The sequence below is a fragment of the Sardina pilchardus genome, chromosome 8, assembly GCF_963854185.1.
Source record: "Sardina pilchardus chromosome 8, fSarPil1.1, whole genome shotgun sequence".
Lineage (NCBI taxonomy): Eukaryota > Metazoa > Chordata > Actinopteri > Clupeiformes > Clupeidae > Sardina > Sardina pilchardus.
The window spans coordinates 19,556,394-19,574,503 of NC_085001.1; the positions used below are offsets into that span (position 1 = coordinate 19,556,394).

General features: G+C 43.2%; 2 protein-coding genes across 7 annotated transcripts in view; both read left to right on the forward strand.

The window, feature by feature from the left end:
* add2 (adducin 2 (beta)) overlaps window positions 1-10,532 on the forward strand; it is a 16,512-nt gene extending 5,980 nt beyond the window's left edge. Inside the window, exons 4-16 of one of the 6 annotated variants that reach the window (XM_062543120.1) lie at window positions 655-806; window positions 1,677-1,757; window positions 2,849-2,998; window positions 3,457-3,600; window positions 3,959-4,057; window positions 4,444-4,620; window positions 5,810-6,061; window positions 7,031-7,147; window positions 7,316-7,402; window positions 7,495-7,624; window positions 8,269-8,352; window positions 9,079-9,112; window positions 9,313-9,449. In XM_062543120.1, the coding sequence (XP_062399104.1) occupies window positions 655-806; window positions 1,677-1,757; window positions 2,849-2,998; window positions 3,457-3,600; window positions 3,959-4,057; window positions 4,444-4,620; window positions 5,810-6,061; window positions 7,031-7,147; window positions 7,316-7,402; window positions 7,495-7,624; window positions 8,269-8,352; window positions 9,079-9,112; window position 9,313 (1,508 nt within the window). In that variant the 3' untranslated portion in view covers window positions 9,314-9,449. Of the gene's footprint in view, window positions 1-654; window positions 807-1,676; window positions 1,758-2,848; window positions 2,999-3,456; window positions 3,601-3,958; window positions 4,058-4,443; window positions 4,621-5,809; window positions 6,062-7,030; window positions 7,148-7,315; window positions 7,403-7,494; window positions 7,625-8,268; window positions 8,353-9,078; window positions 9,113-9,312 lie in introns of all 6 variants that reach the window. The other 5 variants (XM_062543116.1, XM_062543117.1, XM_062543121.1 and 2 more) reach the window with 5 other exon arrangements.
* Window positions 10,533-11,951: 1,419 nt separating this feature from the next.
* Window positions 11,952-17,411, forward strand: snrnp27 (small nuclear ribonucleoprotein 27 (U4/U6.U5)). Its single transcript, XM_062543125.1, has 6 exons — window positions 11,952-12,114; window positions 13,523-13,649; window positions 13,787-13,887; window positions 14,020-14,099; window positions 15,169-15,233; window positions 17,076-17,411. The coding sequence occupies exons 1-6, from the start codon at window positions 12,078-12,080 to the stop codon at window positions 17,128-17,130; spliced, it is 465 nt and encodes a 154-aa protein (XP_062399109.1). The 5' UTR covers window positions 11,952-12,077; the 3' UTR covers window positions 17,131-17,411.
* The last annotated feature ends 699 nt before the right edge of the window (window positions 17,412-18,110 follow it).

Below are 18,110 nucleotides of genomic sequence, written 5' to 3' on the forward strand. Positions count from 1 at the left end.
TTGTCATGATTATCCAATCAGAACACATGGAACCATTTTTTTGGTTGCCCAGCAACATTGCACAAAAAGGTTGCCCCATGTATCAGCACCTTAACATTGTTATTATGTAGCTCTTAAATGTCGTATTAGCCTATACGTTCACATCCAATTCAGTTCACTGACACACACATTCAATTATTGAGGAGGAGCAGTCGAGCACATATCACTTTTCCAGGCAGGTGAAATTGAGTGCAAATGAATGGAGCACAGCGTTAGTTCAGGCAGGTCACGGAGTCTCGCTAGCTTCCCTGGATGGCCCAGCTGACTGTCAATCTAACCGCTGATTGCCAGCTGAGTGCCAACCGGCCAGGCCCCGCTTTCATTGGCGGAGATCATTCAGAGTGCTTATTTAAAGTGCCTTTGCCAACCTGCTGCCATCAGCGTTTTCTGCAACCTTGCCACCCACCTCCTCCCCTTAACCCCCTCATACTTCTGACTTATCAATGTCTTGTCGTTGATGTTTGTTCTGTTCTGTACCCCATGGAGGGTTTGTTGCTGCTCTCTCCCCCAGGACAGAGCATATCGCTAAAGTGTATTTCATGCAGTAGTAAATAAAACTATTTTCTTGACAAAGTGCTCCTGACTGCACTGTAATTGTTCTTTTCCTGTTGTTAGCTACATCCATGGTCACCCCCATTAATGACATGCAAGGATGGGAACCGGGCACCTTGGCAAAAGGGGAGCGTCTGATGCGTTGTAAGCTGGCCAGCGTGCATCGCCTGCTGGACCTGTACGGCTGGGCCCACCTCAACCGCGCCTGCCTCACGGTCAGTGTCCTGTCCCTGTTCTCCGCACGCACCGCTACATTTGCAACCGCTGTTGCAAAAAATGTTGCTTTCAGCTTTATCTTTGGCGTGTTGTGCCAAATAATTGACCTGGCCCATTGACTGGTTCATAACTATGATGTTATTCCTCATCAAACCCAGACTTTATTCATTTTGAAACAATACAGCCTGGCCGGATAGTGTCCTCCCTATATCGTTTTTTAGTAAATCTGTGTAACCTGAAACATATAAAACTTTGTAACCTGTAAGGGCTATATATGACATTGTATGAGGAAAACGAGAAAGGGGCCACTTTCAAGAGTAAATCATCCAAGTTTTGTATATAGAACACATTGCTGGCAGTATAAGTTTTTTCTATTTCTTTTTCATATGGGCTGCATGACAAACAAAGCGATGACAAGGCATGTCTCAGTGTTCCTTTTTGAAGAGTATTTCTTTTTTTCTGGGTACATGAAAACACTTTGCCTTAAAAAGAAGTCATCTCAAAATCTGGAAATTTCATCAAAGGCATCCTAATGCATATGATCAAACTACAACCGTAATTTGGGGTAGCTATTCTTCCCTTTTGATGATAGTACAGTGTAGGTTTGTCTGAGCTTGTCATTGCATACTATTTATAAAACCATGTTGCAACCAGATTTTGATTAGCCTTCTTTTATTGGCGAGTCTCACTCTTCATATCCATTATTTTGTCTGTTTGGCAGAGTCTATTGGCAGGTTGATTGTTTGAAAAATACAGTCGGAGCGTTTGGGGTGGTAAGATGTGAACCTGGGCATGACTGCGCACTTTCTGCCACTGCTGCGTAATCATATTCTATTCCACTCACATTTGCTTTTGTCCTTGTCCTGCAGATACGTGTGAGCAAAGAACAGGAGCACTTCCTGGTGCTGCCGGACGGTCTGGCTTATGGAGAGGCCACAGCGTCCAACCTGGTGAGTTAACAACATTATACATGATCCTTTATTGCTGATGAATACTGGGTATAAGCTTATGGGTCAGGACTGAAGCTTTTCACATAATGATGCCCTGGCTGGGAATGTCAGGCAGTACAACTTCCATGGGGAGACCATTAAAGGCAAAATGTGGCTATAGCCTGCTAGTTTCCATGTAAACAGATTTTAAGCTACAAAGTAGTTTGATTGGTTAATTGATTCAGCTGAACCTGCACACACAGACGGACAGAAAGGCACACATAGACACACAGACACACAGACACATGCATGCACACACACACACGCACACACACACACTGAAACAACCCACCCACAGAGACAGACACACACACACACACATGCACGCACGCACACACACAAATCAATTCTGTAATTAGAATTTTTCAGCAAACACAGCCTCGAGCTGAAAGATTCAAAGAAAGGAGATGCAAATGCAGATGTCTGAAATTTCTGAAATTCATTTGAATAATCTTCTTAAAAGTCCTACGGTTCGGAGCAGGCAAGCCTCAGGGTGACACTCGAGAGCTAGTCATGTGGAGTCGATACATTGTCTTTGGAAACAGTCTTTTCTGTAATGGAATATTATCAGTGGCAAGCTGAGCTCGAGGATGATATGTTGCGTGAGTCAGTAAGTATGTACGCTTGCAAGTGAGGATATATAAACAATACAGATTGTGTGTCTGGTTTTGTGCATCTGTGTGACTTGTGACTGTGTAAGTGAGTGTACTGGTGTCATCCCTATTTTACACTCAATGGCCTCAAACTCGTTCTGATGCTATGCGCTGACTCATAATACAGATGATAATGAAGTCTCTGGCATTGCCAGTGCGCCCTCGGAATGCTTGATATTCCACAATATAGCGTTGTTGATCGGGTAGGATCGTGACTCGTTTCCGTCAGTTTATGACAAACTGGGTACTGTCTTAGTGCCAAATGGCATTGAATATTGACGCCAAGGGAACATATATAAATTCTTCCATTGTGTTCCTTGAGAGTTATAGCTGGAGACATCTCTCAGCCTGGTGTGAGTCAGTGCTGATGTCAGGGCTGCTACTGTATGTGGTCCTCAGGTGAAGGTGAATATTCTGGGCGAGGTGGTGGAGAAGGGCAGCACCACTCTGGGCGTGGACCTGGCGGGATTCAGCCTGCACTCAGCCATCTACTCGGCCCGTCCTGACGTCCGATGCCTCCTGCACCTCCACACACCGGCCACTGCTGCGGTGAGTCATGGCGACGCGATATTCTTCGCTTAGCGAACAACCCGTATTCATGTGTCTCACCAGGTCCCTTTCCACATGGGTATTAATCAAGCACCATGGCACCAGTCTGCATTCATAGGTGCTTGCTTTTATGCACCTGTCGAAATGAAACCCATGAATAGACTATAGATTGTGCACATCAGGTGGAATACTCACTGACAATCAGTCAGAATACCTGGTGCAGGTGAATTGGAATTCAGTGTTGAAAAGAATGTCAACTAGTATGTGTGCATGATATACTGACATGAAAAAGGAAGTTTAATGTGCTCGAAGAAATGTCAGGGAGCAAAAATTCCTCTAGGACTGTACGCTATTCATTACTGTATTTTCATTATTCATTCTATGTTTTCATTCATTATTAAAGCATCCTGTCGGGATCACTGCCAGTAAATGAGATTTTAATGAAATCTCGTCTGCAGGTTTCTGCCATGAAGTGTGGCCTGCTGCCCCTATCCCATGAGGCATTGCTGGTGGGAGACGTGGCCTATTTGGACTACAATGGGGTGATGGAGGAAGAGGAGGACCGGGTGGAGCTGCAGAAAAGTCTCGGGCCCACTTGCAAGGTACATGTAACGGATATGGTCAAAAAATCAGTCCATCTATTCTAGACAGTGGCAATCGGATTTTAACTGGGGGATACTGTACGTCTGAATGATCCTCTCAGCAAGGAACTCCCCCCCTTCAAAAAAAAAAATCAATGCATATTAATTGATAATGTATAAAACAAACGGAAGTCCATTACTCAAGAGGCAACATTAATAAATCAATAATCACTCAGAGCAAATTCCTGGAAAAAAGACCAGGAAGAGAACTAGAGAACGGAGAGCAGGAGAGTGGAGATGGGATTATGGATCGCTGTGAGTAGATTGTGATTGAATGGCTGTTTGGTATGGGGATCACTTATTGAGTTTCTCCGTGCAGGTGCTGGTGTTGCGGAACCATGGGATTGTGGCTCTGGGAGAGTCGGTGGAAGAGGCCTTCTATACTATCTACCACATCCAGGCTGCCTGCCAGATTCAGGTGATAAAGACACCACTGCCCCCTCCTCACTGTGGGAATGGACTCTCCCTCCCTCTTTCTCTGACTCTCACCCGGCCCTCTCACCCTTTTTATCTCTGTGTGGGGGTGTACATATAGAGGAGGCTGTGAATGTGGTGGGAATGCATCAATTTTGTATCCTGGTGTGTGTGTGTGTGTGTGTGTGTGTGTGTGTGTGTGTGTGTGTGTGTGTGTGTGCGTGCGCGTGCATGTGTGTGTGATATAGATAGATATATACTCATTTTTGTGTGTGTATGTGTGACATGGTGTGCTTCTTTGTGCACTGCTGTGCATGCCTATGGCACATTTGTCTTATCTGCCTGAGGCCAGACTCTGTAACAGCTGCAGTTCTCTATTACCTCTGACAGGTGTCAGCATTGTGCTGTGCAGGAGGGGAGCAGAACCTCATCATGCTGGACCGGGCCACCCACAAGCCCAACCCCACCGGCACCGTGGGCTGGGCCGGCTCCACGTTCGGCCCGCTGCACAAGAGCCGCCTGGGGGAGCAGGAGTTTGAGGCTCTGATGAGAACCCTGGACAACCTGGTGAGATGACAGATAGGAGCCGTCACTATGTGACAAGCTGCTGGCCAAAATAATTATCAATGGAAGAAGAGAACTCGTTTGCGAGTTCTCTTCCATTGATCTTCAGTACCTAGAACTAACGCACCCGCAAGGCCTGGAGTAATTGGTGTGATACCCTTCCTGCATTAACTGGGCCAAAATAATGACAAATCTTATTAGGCTGTTTTTTTTTAGGCTGGACTGGTTTTGTTTGGATGTCAGCGGTACTGTAATCAATCTCAGCCCAATTCCAATGAACCCAAATCACTTAGTGAATCTGCACTCTAGCTTCTGCAGTAGAGGCTGATATGATCACGAGCCAATCCATATCCAAGTATGAGATAGAACTCCTACACATATTCTGTTTCATAAAGCCTGAGCATGGAGATATTTGTATAGGAAGATGCATGCATGTATACAGTATATCGGTGTGTGTGTGTGTGTGTGTGTGTGTGTGTATGTATGCATAAACACATTAATTACAGAAAAATGCTTACAGGTACATTTCACAGGGAAAACTCATAACATAAATATTAGGAATATGCTTCGCCTTCTCTGCTGAATGTAGAATTTACACACAAAATGTCATGCACAAAATATTTACTGCTGTAATGACTATGGTAACATGGAGATACAAATAGTCAATGTGTGGTTCTAAATATTAATCACATTTTCAATATGACAGGGGATTGGTGCTCACTATGAATACTACGAGCTGAGCTCAGCATCATATCTGCAAAAATCCGCTGCCCCAATTGTGTTCACTCCTGTAACCTTGCTGGTGGCTAAATGTCTTGTTTACAACAGAGAGGGCTGAAGCGGAGTTAGTAACCAAGCATCTTTACTGCAGAAATGCTAGTTGCTAGGATATGATTCTAGAATACCACATCATGTCTTTTATATCAGGCTAGAGTTAAATTACGTCATATCTTTCACATCCGGCTATTCGAATTATACACAGTCATCCTGCTTAATGGAGAATTGTAAACACACACAGTAGGTGGCCAATTTGAGTAATTAGATCATGATCCAGCCTGTGTTCACCATGAAAGCGTAGCCTACCCAGTGTATTAACTGAAGCACAACAAGAACACCGTAATGACTGATAAGCGCAATACTCCCGAGCCCCAAAAACAACAACACGCCTCTCCCCCTCTCTTGGTTCTGACAGGGCTACCGCACTGGCTACGCCTACCGCTTCCCCGTGCTGCTGGAGCGCTCGCGGACCAAGCGGGAGGTGGAGATCCCGGCCACCGTCACAGCCTTCAACTTCAAAGAGGATGGCGTGAGCCCCCACCCGCGCCTCCACCCCCACGCCCAGAAGCAGCAGCAGGAGAGGACGCGGTGGCTCAACACCCCCAACCAGTACCAGAAGGTGAACCAGGACCAGGCCAGCCCCGGGCACCAGCGCACCACGGTGAGCGTGAGTCCAGCGGAGCCATTCCTATCATCATTGCTTAATGAGTGTGCCTGCCAGCCAGGCCATTAGTTATATCAGCACTCGCAACGCTCAGTGTGAATATTAAGTTCACTGTTTGTTTGTTTGTTGTGTGTTGCATCACTCCGTCCAAGAGTTGCATCATCTGCTGCTCGTTTTTTTTTTTTTTTGCTTGATTACATAACAATAGCCCAGGACCAAGCTGCTGTTACACAGCTGTTTTTATATGCACATATTCCCTCTTATTTATTAAGCAGATGGAGCGAGAGCGTGCTTTTAGGCGCATTTTGCTGAGTGTACCCTGTGTAGTCCCACACCTCGCAGGGAGGGGGCCGGTCCTTTCTCTTTTCTCTTTATTATCTCGTGTTCCCACCCAACGCTCCTCCCACCTGCCTCCTCTCTGGCTCTCGCTCCCCTACCCTCTGCAATGCAGAGAAAGCCCAGTACCACGCCAGCCGATGCAGCATCTCTCATGCCCCCTGGTGGCTAACATAAGCATGGTATAGACAGACGGATAGATGGATGGATACTGTATTCATCCCAAGAGATGTTGTAGGCATCCAGTAGCTTATGCAACCATAACACAACAAATGCACATACACACATACATCTTACAGAGATAAAAATCACTCACTGAAGTGTAAACATTTAAAGAGTTGAAAAAGATGTAGATGTTTGAACCACAGTACTGTGTAGGAGGGCTAATAAAGCGCGTAAGACAGTCAGGTGTACAGCAGACAAAGCGATATAATGGTAGGGGCTGAGAGAGACGGGCTTATGCTAATGGCCAGCTTTCCTTACTAGCCTGTTAAGTGGGGACTCAACATCCAGTTCTGCTGTCATATATTGGGTGTCTATGGCAGTAGCCTTAACTGTCTGTCTGCATCAAAAGAAAGGTAAAGCAAATGCATTACTACTTCTTAACTTTGAAAACTGTATATTGTGTCTCCCAAGTGGTTGAAGTCTGAGGAGATCACTCAAACCAGTGGGCAAGCCATAAAGATTGAGAACCCCAATCAGTTTGTGCCACTCTTCACCAATCCAAAGGAAGTGCTGGAAACGAGGAACAAGGTATAAGAGAAGTACCATTCAATAATCAATAAACAATATGAACACAGTGATCAAGATGTGCTTTAAGTTAGATGTGAAATGTGTACCTTCTCACTGTGGACCGCTCTACTGTAGGCAGTGTGTGTGTGTACAATTTCTGTTCTGATATTGTCATTACTCATTATTCAGATTCGGCAGCAGAATCGCCAGGACATGAAGACAGCTGGACCCCAATCCCAAGTGCTCGCAAGTGTCATCACGGACAACAGTCCACCGGTAAGGAATCACAGTCTGGGGCAGGGAGAAAGCTAAGTTATAGGCCAATAAGTTAAAGCTAACCTGTGCTCCTGGTCTCTTCTCTCCACCAGTCCCCAGAGCCTCCACCGGAGCCCAGCACCCCTGAACCTGAGCCCCCCAACCCTTTCAACGAGCTCACGGACCAGGTGCTGGAGGATTATCGAGCGGAGGTCCAGAAGAAGCAGCTGAGTGGAGCAGAAGGTATGACTGTGTGTGCTCACTAACAGCCTTGCCGAGAATTACTCACTCACTCACAAACTACTCACAGACTACTCACCATGCACTAATGGCCCTCTGTCCATTTCTCTTCTCTCACTCGCACTCATTGCTCACTGACGATCGCTCAGGCACACACTCACCCACTTGCACTCTCACTCTCTTGGCTGGTCAACTACTTGTGTCTACTAGCCCCACCTTTCCTCTGTGTGTGTGAATGACTTCTGTAACTGCACCTTAACCCAAACCACAACCCTGTCCTGTAACAAGCAGATCCCTACCTCTGTGCTCTGTTAACTCACACTCACATCAACACACGTTCACAGACCCCAACAGAGTGTAACACACACACACACGCACACGCACACGCACACGCACACGCACACGCACACGCACACGCACACACACACACACACACACACACACACACACACACACACACACTCACATCAACACACGCTCACAGACTCCAACTCAGTCACACACACACTCTCATAGTCAAACACACACACACACACACACACACGTGCGCTCTGCTACCCGTTGCACTGGCTCCTTACCCACTGTCCTGTGTCTCCCTGTGTTCCTCCTCTGCTCCTCTCTCCCTCTTTGTTCTGTGCGTCTGTCAGACGGGGAAGAGGCCAATGAAGCTGGGACTCCCCCAGCTTCCTCCCCCACAAAGGTCCCTTCCCCCAGCAAACCCCCTCCTGAAGGTGAGACCCAACACCGTCACCCCCCCTCCACACTTACCCCACCCCTACACCTACCACTTCCCCAAACTCGGGTGCATGTCGTCAGGACACGCCAGCATCTGCGCTCCTCTGCGGAACATTCTGTGGGCTGCATCATGGTTGTATGTAGAGTTTAAAAAAAAAAAAAAAAAGGCACACACATACACACACACACAAGACTTGCAGTTCAGCCACTTTAAACGTGACATTCCAGTTTGACTTGAATGAATGAATATTTTAATGACCTTTTTTAATGACTACATTTTAATGTTATAATATAGTTCACGTTAAAGTTGCTGCACAACCAGTCTAGTGTGTGGTTATCTCTCTCTATCTGTCTCTCTGTCTGTTTCTCTCTCTTGTATGAACATTTTGAATGTAAGTAATAGCCAAGCACCAACCAGAAATGGTGTGTGCGTGTGTCAGTATTATTTCTTCATATTGTGCTTCATGCCTGTGCCTTCTGTGCTATTGTGTTGACAGCCCCTGCTACATGCGCTGACATGTATGGGATATATGGGATATATATGATGCCTTATATACGTATATATACTGGATGCTTCATGATCTGTCTGTCTCCCTATCAATGTTGGCGTGAAACATTTCAGTGCTCTTGTGTCATTCATCTGTCTCCACACCTGTGTACATGTCTTCCTCTGTTTGTCTGTCTGTCTGTCCTTGTTTATGTTTGTCCGTATTGAATTGTAGGGGTGTCCCCTGGTACTAAGATCTTGTCTGACTAGTAAGTACTGAGAAACTGTAAGACCGTTGCACACAACTCGATAAAAGCATGTTTGACAACAGCTGCACTGCCTTGAGCACAGATGCTGTGTTACACAGAGATGTCCAAGTGATTTAAGCTGGTCGTCCATTGCTTTTCCCGTTCCCCACATGCTCATTTTGTATTTTTTTAATTCTTTTTTTGTTTGGTTTCGTCTCCAGATGGCTCGAAACCCTCCGAAGCCAACGAGGTGGTTAAAAACGGCAGCGCGGAGGATGAGAAGCAGCAGCAGCAGGAGCTGGAGAAAGGGATGAAGGCTCTGACCACCAACGACACCGCTCCCCCCACCACACCCCCCAACAAGCCAGCCGGCATCACCCCCGAGGGCTCGCCCTCCAAGTCCCCTTCGAAGAAGAAGAAGAAGTTCAAAGCTCCGTCCTTCCTGAAGAAGAGCAAGAAGCAGAAGGACAAGGACAAGGTGGAGAAGGTGGAGACCTGAAGGGATGCCATGGCAACTCACAGACAATGACACACACACACACACACACACACACACACACACACATACACCCCCCCCCCACACACACACACACACACACACACACACACTCATATACACACACACACACACACACACTCATTCACATATTCACATGTGTCATCTTCACATTGAGAATGTTGTAAACTCACTCAGTCGCACATCTTGGTATTCACCTCTTACTTCATATTACTTCTCTCTCACACACCTATACGTACACCTACTCATACAGCAATTACTCCCCCCTAAAGGAATGTTTGAATTTTGAGTTGACTTCACAACAAGCACGAAAAATAATGCAAAAACGATGCACCAGGCAACAACCATGCTCACAGAAAACAGTGATGTTCCAAATTCACATTAACCTCTCATGGCTCAGCATAATCATGCACTTAACACTTATATTTTGAAGAAAAAAAGAATGTTATTTAAAAAAACACTCATTGTATGTCCATACTACTCAGTCACTTGATGGTCACAGACACAAGATGTGTGCTACTACAGGTCAGTGCAGGTATTATGCAGATGTAATCCTTTGCCCTTAAATGATGATTGAATTTCATGTCCGAACTGCAGGGAAAAGTACAAATGAAATGAACTCATAATCTTGGCTTTTTGTTTTTGGTCAAAGAAACAGAAACGTGCAGTTTGAAATGTCCAGAATGACTGAAAGCCCAACTCTGAAAGGCACTAAACATTCCACATTCTCTCTCTTTTTTTCGTAAAGAAATGTATGTATGCAAAGCGCTCCTCACTGCTGTAATTATTTTTATGGTCTGTTACTATTATTTAAATGCTTTTGTGTCTATATTTGCTGGGATACAATGTTCATGTCATATTAGAATGTAAAGTGGTTACTGCTAGGTTCAAATGTACCAACCATTAAAGATGAAAGCAATCCAACCCGAGCTTGACTGACTACTTTTGTTGTATTGATTCTTCTGGTCTCTCCATGTAATCCAAGGGTTTGTGCTCATTCTGAGCAGATAGTGTTTCAATCGCAGTTATAGTATATTACTACATGATCTATACGTGATGCTAATGAGGTTTTGTTATTTTCAGTCTCTGTGATTCAGATGTTGGCTACTTCTATTTTCAAAAAAGATAATTTATAAGTATGAAATATGGTATTTCTTATGGACACTTAGCCTGGCTAGCGCCTACCACTTCTCACTGTGCAAGGCAGGATGGGAACACCCAGGCTAATGGACACCATTAAATACTGCAGTCTTTGACTGTAACTTCCTAAGATGTAAGAGTTATTTGTTTACCATATTCTTAATAACTGTTATTTTCTACAGTATAAAGAAAAAAGCTAACTATCTGTCTTTGTCGCAAAGACAAGTATTGATTCTGTACCATTTGTCTTACCCTCAAATGGCTGGACAGAACTTTCTGGTATTCTCCTGGATTAAACATCAAATCTTAAATGGACCACTGGCAGTAGCAGCATATGAATTAGTTTGAATATAGACCTATTGACAGTTTCAATATATCAGTGACTGTGTAAACCTTTTTTCAGTCAGTCATCTTTATATTTTTATGTGGATTGTGGATGATTGGATGAGAGTGATATTCAGAGACAAATCACAAATCTGCATTTGGCAAGGAGATGATGCTGGAACTTTTGTTTGGTGCTGTTCCAATTAAGAATGAATAAAGATGACTACTTGAAGAAAATAAGAAGGTTACAGTCAATGATAATATGGAGTTGCATGTCAGGTAAAAGACCGGGGGAGAGGGTAATTTAGGATGATGCTTTATCTGTAATTTCCCCTTGGGGATGAATAAAGTATATCTATCTATCTATCTATCTATCTATCTATCTATCTATCTATCTATCTATCTATCTCATAGAAGAGCAAAGACCATTAAAACCTTTATTTGGGAAAGACATAGGCCTATCATGGCAATGGCATTGACAGCAAACTATCTGAATTTTAATGAAATAAAATTGCCTTAAATTACTACAATGTGTCTGTGTGTGTGTGTGTGTGTGTGTGTGTGTGTGTGTGTGTGTGTGTGTGTGTGTGTACATTTTACATAGCCTATACACACACACATATACTTTTTTTAGGCACATCTGTGATTTGCCTAAATTTATTTGGTTTAAATTAAAAAAAAAAAAAAAAAAAAAAAAAAAAAACCTAACTGAATGAATATCATCCCAGAGTAGTGATTCCACTTTTTGCCAGAATGTTAGCTCTTTGGTGCATCTCAGTAGGTTTACCAGTAGGTGGCGGTAATACTCCTTAGGCGGGGATCACATTAGCCAGCTAGCGCCATCATAAAGAGGGGGGAACCTATTTTAGCGTTACCATTGTTTCCTAGGGGGACACGTTATCAGGTGAGGGTCCGTCCGAGGTTTCTTGAATTTTCTTTTCGTCGTCAGAAGCAAACACAAAACATTTATTTCTGATATAATTGGGTTTTTGTAAAGCCGGAGCCATGGGGCGAAGTAGAAGCAGGACGCCTCCACGACGAGGTTTGTTTTAATGTTAGATTTCTACCATAGGTGTTATGATATGTGAAAAAAATCGCCAATGTTATTGTTGCTGGTTTGCTGATAGCTAACTTAGCCTAGTTAGCTAGCTAGCTAGCCAGCCAGCCGATCTTGCGGCTTGTCATTTATGTTAGATTTGTTTCTGTATGTAGATGGTTTATAGCTATATTGAAATGTCACATCTACCAGCGTATTCGAATGTTACCGCTACTGTCCATGTGTGAAGCCACACAACGTGTTAACCAGCCAACGCTAAGTTGACGTTACTTTACAATGTTACGCATGGCTGTAGGATGCCATCGTGGTCATATTATGTTGTGGATCATGCTGAGACATGTAGTTTATTGAAAGTATAGCTTAATGTTTGGAATATGGTGAAAGAATTACGTTAACGTTGTCGGCCATTTTTTCCTAAACAAAAACCAAGATGACACCTATTTGCGCACAGGCGAGTCTACCATCATAGCATTAACATTTATAATGCAACTTAACTACAGTTAGATAATTTGATTTGTTTTTCTGAGAAGTAGTTAAAACCCATTAATTAGTTTACTAAAATAGCCGGTTATTAACGTTAGTTTTATAGTTGACAGCATCCCTTTACGAAATGAACTAGGAACTTAAAGCTGCTGGGAGAAAATGGCTGAATTCCAGAGATGCCAATGGTTTTGCCAACTACCAGTCTTTGCCATATGTTTTTTTTTTCACCACCAGTTACACTTGCTAATCAGTCATTCTATCAGACTGGAGAAGTTCTCTTTTCTTTCAAACAAGGGTTACACCATTTGCTCAAAAAAAAGTGCTCTCAAGTCAGCTGACCTGAAAAACTATTCATGGTTTTCTTCAGGTCCCTTTCCACAGGTGTATTAATCAAACGTCATGCAGTCTGCATTCATAATCTAGGTGCTTGATTTCATACACCTGTGGAAAGGAAGATGGTGATGAAACCTGCAAAAGTGTCTGCTGGATACCACAAACATACACATAGTTTACTGATGTTTTCATGAGAGATGGAGGTGGGGGGGCAGCTGTGGCCTACTGGTTATGACTTCGAGCTTGTACAACCAGTCCACGGCTGAAGTGCCCTTGAGCAAGGCACCTAGGCACCTCACTGCTCTCCGAGCGCCACTGTTGGGCAGGCAGCTCACTGCTCTGGGTTAGTGTGTGCTTCACCTCACTGTGTGTTCACTGCGTGCTGTGTGTGTTCACTAATTCACGAATTGGGTTAAATGCAGAGATCGAATTTCTCTCATGGGATCAAAAAAGTATACTTATACTTAGATGCCAGTTTCATATCATGGGTCCATTGCTATGTGAAAAATCTAAGGTGAACTGTTCAGAAAATTATAAAATCAAAATCAGTACTTGTGTCCTCTGTTGTGATTTGTAGAGAGGCGTCGGTCACGTTCGTCTTCCCGAGACCGTGAGAGACGACGCCGAGAACGAGAACGTTCCAGGTCTCGAGACAGGGACCGACGTCGCAGCCGTTCCCGATCTCCACACAGGCGACGCTCTAGGTAAGTGTTACATGAGGTTTGAAAGCATGTTACAGGACTTGTATTTACTAGCCAGTAATCCGTCGTGGAGATGTCTATGCTGAGAAAGTGATGACCGTCGCTGTAGCTGTGCCTGTGCCTGTGTTTTTTCTGAACAGGTCCCCTCGCCGCCACCGTTCCTCTTCCCTCTCTCCACAGCGAAAAGATAGACGTGATGATGATAAGAAAGACAAACCTGCGAAAGTGCATCAAATATCAGGTGAGTAACTGTTTGCATTATATGTGGTTTCTCTCATTGTCGAGCAGCGCTTGTAATGTCCACCCCTATTTGAAATTCTCTCGTCACATTTCTGCTTGGTTTTTATTTTATTTATTCTTTCTTTCTGCACAGAGGAAGACATGCAGGGCAAGACTGAAGAGGAGATCGAGATGATGAAATTAATGGGATTTGGATCATTCGACAGCTCCAAGGTGAGATGTTGATATAATGAGTGATGAGTTTATTATTTGGGTTATTTTACTGCCCTTCCTTTATGGCTACTCCTTAATTTCCCTAAACGTTATGTGCTGTAGTGCTTTCTGTCGTTTCAGCTACAGCACTACACTCTGGGGGCATCAGCATGGGGGCTCACGAACATGCCCCCAGAGTATAACGCTGTGGCTGCCTGGTTGCGTTAGCTGCTGACAGTAGCAACTTGAGTAAAACCGATTGTATTTTTTATTTTTTATTTTTGTTTTGCTTTCATACCGACCGTACTCGGTGACCTCGAGAAACGGAGATCTGTGTGTGAAATCACTAGAGTGCTCCTTTAAAGAAACACTTCACCGTTTTTTCATATTAAACTATGTTATTCCCTTAACTAAGACGAGTTGATGCATACCTCACGTTTCAATGCGTGCACTCACTGGCTCTGGTGCGTGGCGCTACTTTGATAGCACTTAGCTAGTCCAGTTCATTCATTAGGATCCAAACAGAGATGAAGTTAGAAGCGACCAAACACCTCCATGTTTTCCCTAATTACTATTAAAATACAGTTATACGAGTAGTCACACCACCACGTATGGTGAGACAAAATAAAACATGCATTTTCATTTCTAAGCAGGTGAGAGGGATAACTATATTGTGTGGCGGAATAACAATTGGGAACACTTAGACTCGGTGCAGTAATATCCTCATTCCAAAGTGAAGCTGAAAGTGCAAGAGTGAGGATATTACTGCGCCTAAGGGAATAACGTAGTTTGAAAAAACGGTAAAGTGTTCCTTTAAGTTGTGACCTGCAAGATACTGTCTTTCGACTAGCCACAAGGTGGCAGAATACTCAGAAGTAGCATTGTTCTGCCCTGCGCTGAAGTATGTTTTGGGCTATGTGTAGACTATGCCATGCAAGTATGTCATAGTTAAGGAAGAAAAAATCTATGCGCTGAAATAAGGGGAATGGGGCCAATGCAATAAGTGTTCAAGCGAGGCTGTGAAGCAACATTAGATATTAGCGTTGAACTGTTATTTTTGTTTCTAACTGCATCTTTTTACATTTTACAGGGCAAGAAGAAGAATGGATCAGTCAATGCCCATGCAATCAATGTCTCGCAGAAGAGAAAATACAGGTCCGTTCCACCATGGCTCATCTTTTTTTTCTTTATCTGTCTTTGCGGAGTAAATCAACCAAATCTGCTTTTATTGGCAGTTGTTAGGCTGGCTAATACCAGACAGTTCTTTATAGACATTTGGTCTACACACCTGTATTTCATTTCCAGTTTTCCTGGAGTGTAACCAGCAGTGAATTTAAACCAAAGTTGGGATATTCAATGGTTACTGAATCGTTTCTGAAGTATTGCAAACACATATTTTGTAAATTAAAGTGTTTGCTTTTTGTGAGCTTTGAAGTAGAGTGTCCATGCACCAGCCCTCCTTTCCCAACACTCTGTGCCATCTGAACATCAAAAGCAGTTCAAATTAGTGTTGTGGACAAATAGCATAATATCTGTTAGTAGTGGATGAGGGATGGCTGTAAACAGGCATTTTTGGTAATTGACCATTTGGTTAGATGAAGGCAACCATCAAGAATAATGGCATTCTCCTACAGCGTATGCTCAGTATTTCAGTAGCCTATGAAATATTTCAAAACCAAATGATCCTTTATCATACTCTGCTAGTGCAACCTACTATAATGCCTATATGACTTATCCATCAAAGCAGCAATACTTTTAATAAGACCACTATTGTTTCCTAATACTAATAGTCCAGTACCGTAAATAGAATACATTTTATGTCGAGCACTGAAAGCACTATCAAGTATGTGAATGACATAAATAATGCCAAAAATAATGTAGAACAGTTTGGTCGTTAGTTGAGTTCAGTTAAAATGAAGGAACAGCACAAAGCATATAAGAAATATATTAAATGTGTTTTAAAGCCAGCAGGAACAAGCATGTCTTACTTGAGTCACATGTCGGATGCCTTGTATGCAGTGGGAAAGTCCCTATAAGTCAGATTTTGTTCTGCATGTCCCAAAGCAAGCCCTTGAGCCGGTTGCCTTTTTGGATGGTTTGCCCATAGCCTGCATTATATATTTAGTGTTTTTAGTGTTTCTCTTTCACGGGAGCAGGCACAGGTCAAATGTAAGTGTTTTTTTTTTTGGAGAGCTCATAACATGATGCAGTGCACTGTAGCAGATTTCTGGTTTAGAATTTGTGATACTGGTGGATGTGCCTGGCCTAGGAACCGACCAATGCACCTGTTCTCTTCTATATATCATCATCATCATGCAGGTCATCTCTGCCACCATATTGCTCTTCCCACAATTTGTTTGTATAGAGTCTGCAGTGTGGCTTTCTTATCATTTGGTTCCCCCCCTGAAGGGTGTTTAGGCAAAGCTGTATTTTTTGAACATACATGGGGGAAGGGGGTGTATTTTCCGAAAATAAAAAGACAATATGTTTGGTCTTTTGAATTTCGAACAAGCTTATATTTAGTTCCTGGATGTGAAGAAGGATTTGCTATATCAGTGCTTTGGCCTTCATAGTCATTTCCAGTGCATTCTGTGACGGGAGAAATCTGAAACATTAGTTGTAAGTCCTTAGATTTCCCCCGTTATCCTTGAATATGGGATAGTAGGCCTTTGTTTACATTAGTCTTGTCGTATTATGACTTGCAGATAACATGGGGCGTGCAGATAGATTGAGCAAGACGGTATTCCCCTTGCTTCGTGGTGCATAGGTATTGTCCAGACGGCAGGCGACGTGTTTGATTTTGCAGACTGGTAGAAGCGGCTGTATGTACAAAAGTTCATTTGATACCTGACTAGACGGCAGTCCTTAACACTGTAGCCAATCGCCTCAGCAGGTGCTAAAAACTCCAGCACTCGGCATTCTCATTGGTAGCTGATGATGTAATGTATTGGTGCAGGGAGGAGATCGATGATGTAATCATATTTTTCTTTTTTACAGGCAGTACATGAATCGTAAAGGTGGATTCAACAGACCACTGGATTTCATCGCCTGAGCCTCTGCAGACAATAATTGGTTGTTTTTTTTTCAAATGTTTTCCAGGACTTCTGAAAATGGTGAAATGAGTTGTATTTAGCTGTGTTTTATACTATTGTCTGTAGATATCCTCCTGGACCACTGAACGACTTGAACCGTCTGTATAGCGTAAATTCAGAGGCATGCAAGTGCTGCAGAAGGTTTTGTTTTCTTTCAAGGAATGACACTGCAGAGTGTCTCCTGTGCTGATGTCAACATTATGTGCAAAGTTCATAATACAAATAAACGTAAAATCCTTGATTTCTTCTGGATTTTCTTCTTTGATATACTTTACAGATGTATATTTTGTTTGGGGCCATACAATATGTAAGCCTTGCATTAAATCTAAAGACTTTATATCAATACTTCCCAAACCTTAACACGCTACATTCTGATACTTCAAAACTTTTGTGAGATTTATGAAGTATGTTATATTCCACCAACCACTTTCCACTGATTCCAACACATTATTGTTTGGTTTAATAGGCTACCAAGTTCAACCTCTCTAAAAGAAAACATTTCAATCCATGAACCTAACACTGCTCAGATTAGACATAATATAATACACAATGATCATGAGTTATTATATCATATTGAAGTACTTGGTGCAATTCAATTCCTCAGCAGACCAGTGAGTTCAGTCTCCTCAACAAAATCGCTGCTATCAACTAACCAGCACATCTACATAATGTACATAATGCCGGTCTGTAATGCAGACCGGCCCACTGAGGTAAATTGGCCATAAGGCACTTGTTGGGAGGAAATGAAAGCCTGTAGCATCAACTATGGAGGCCTGATCAACATCAGTTCTGGACTACTCTAGAATTGGGTATAATTATATGCATAAAGGAAAAAGTAACACTTACATAGCATGCATGCCAATTTGACCTGTCGCTGAGCTTAGAAAGTGTAGGGGGAAAATCAGCCAAACAGAAAAGCATGGAGGGGGGCGTGGCCCTG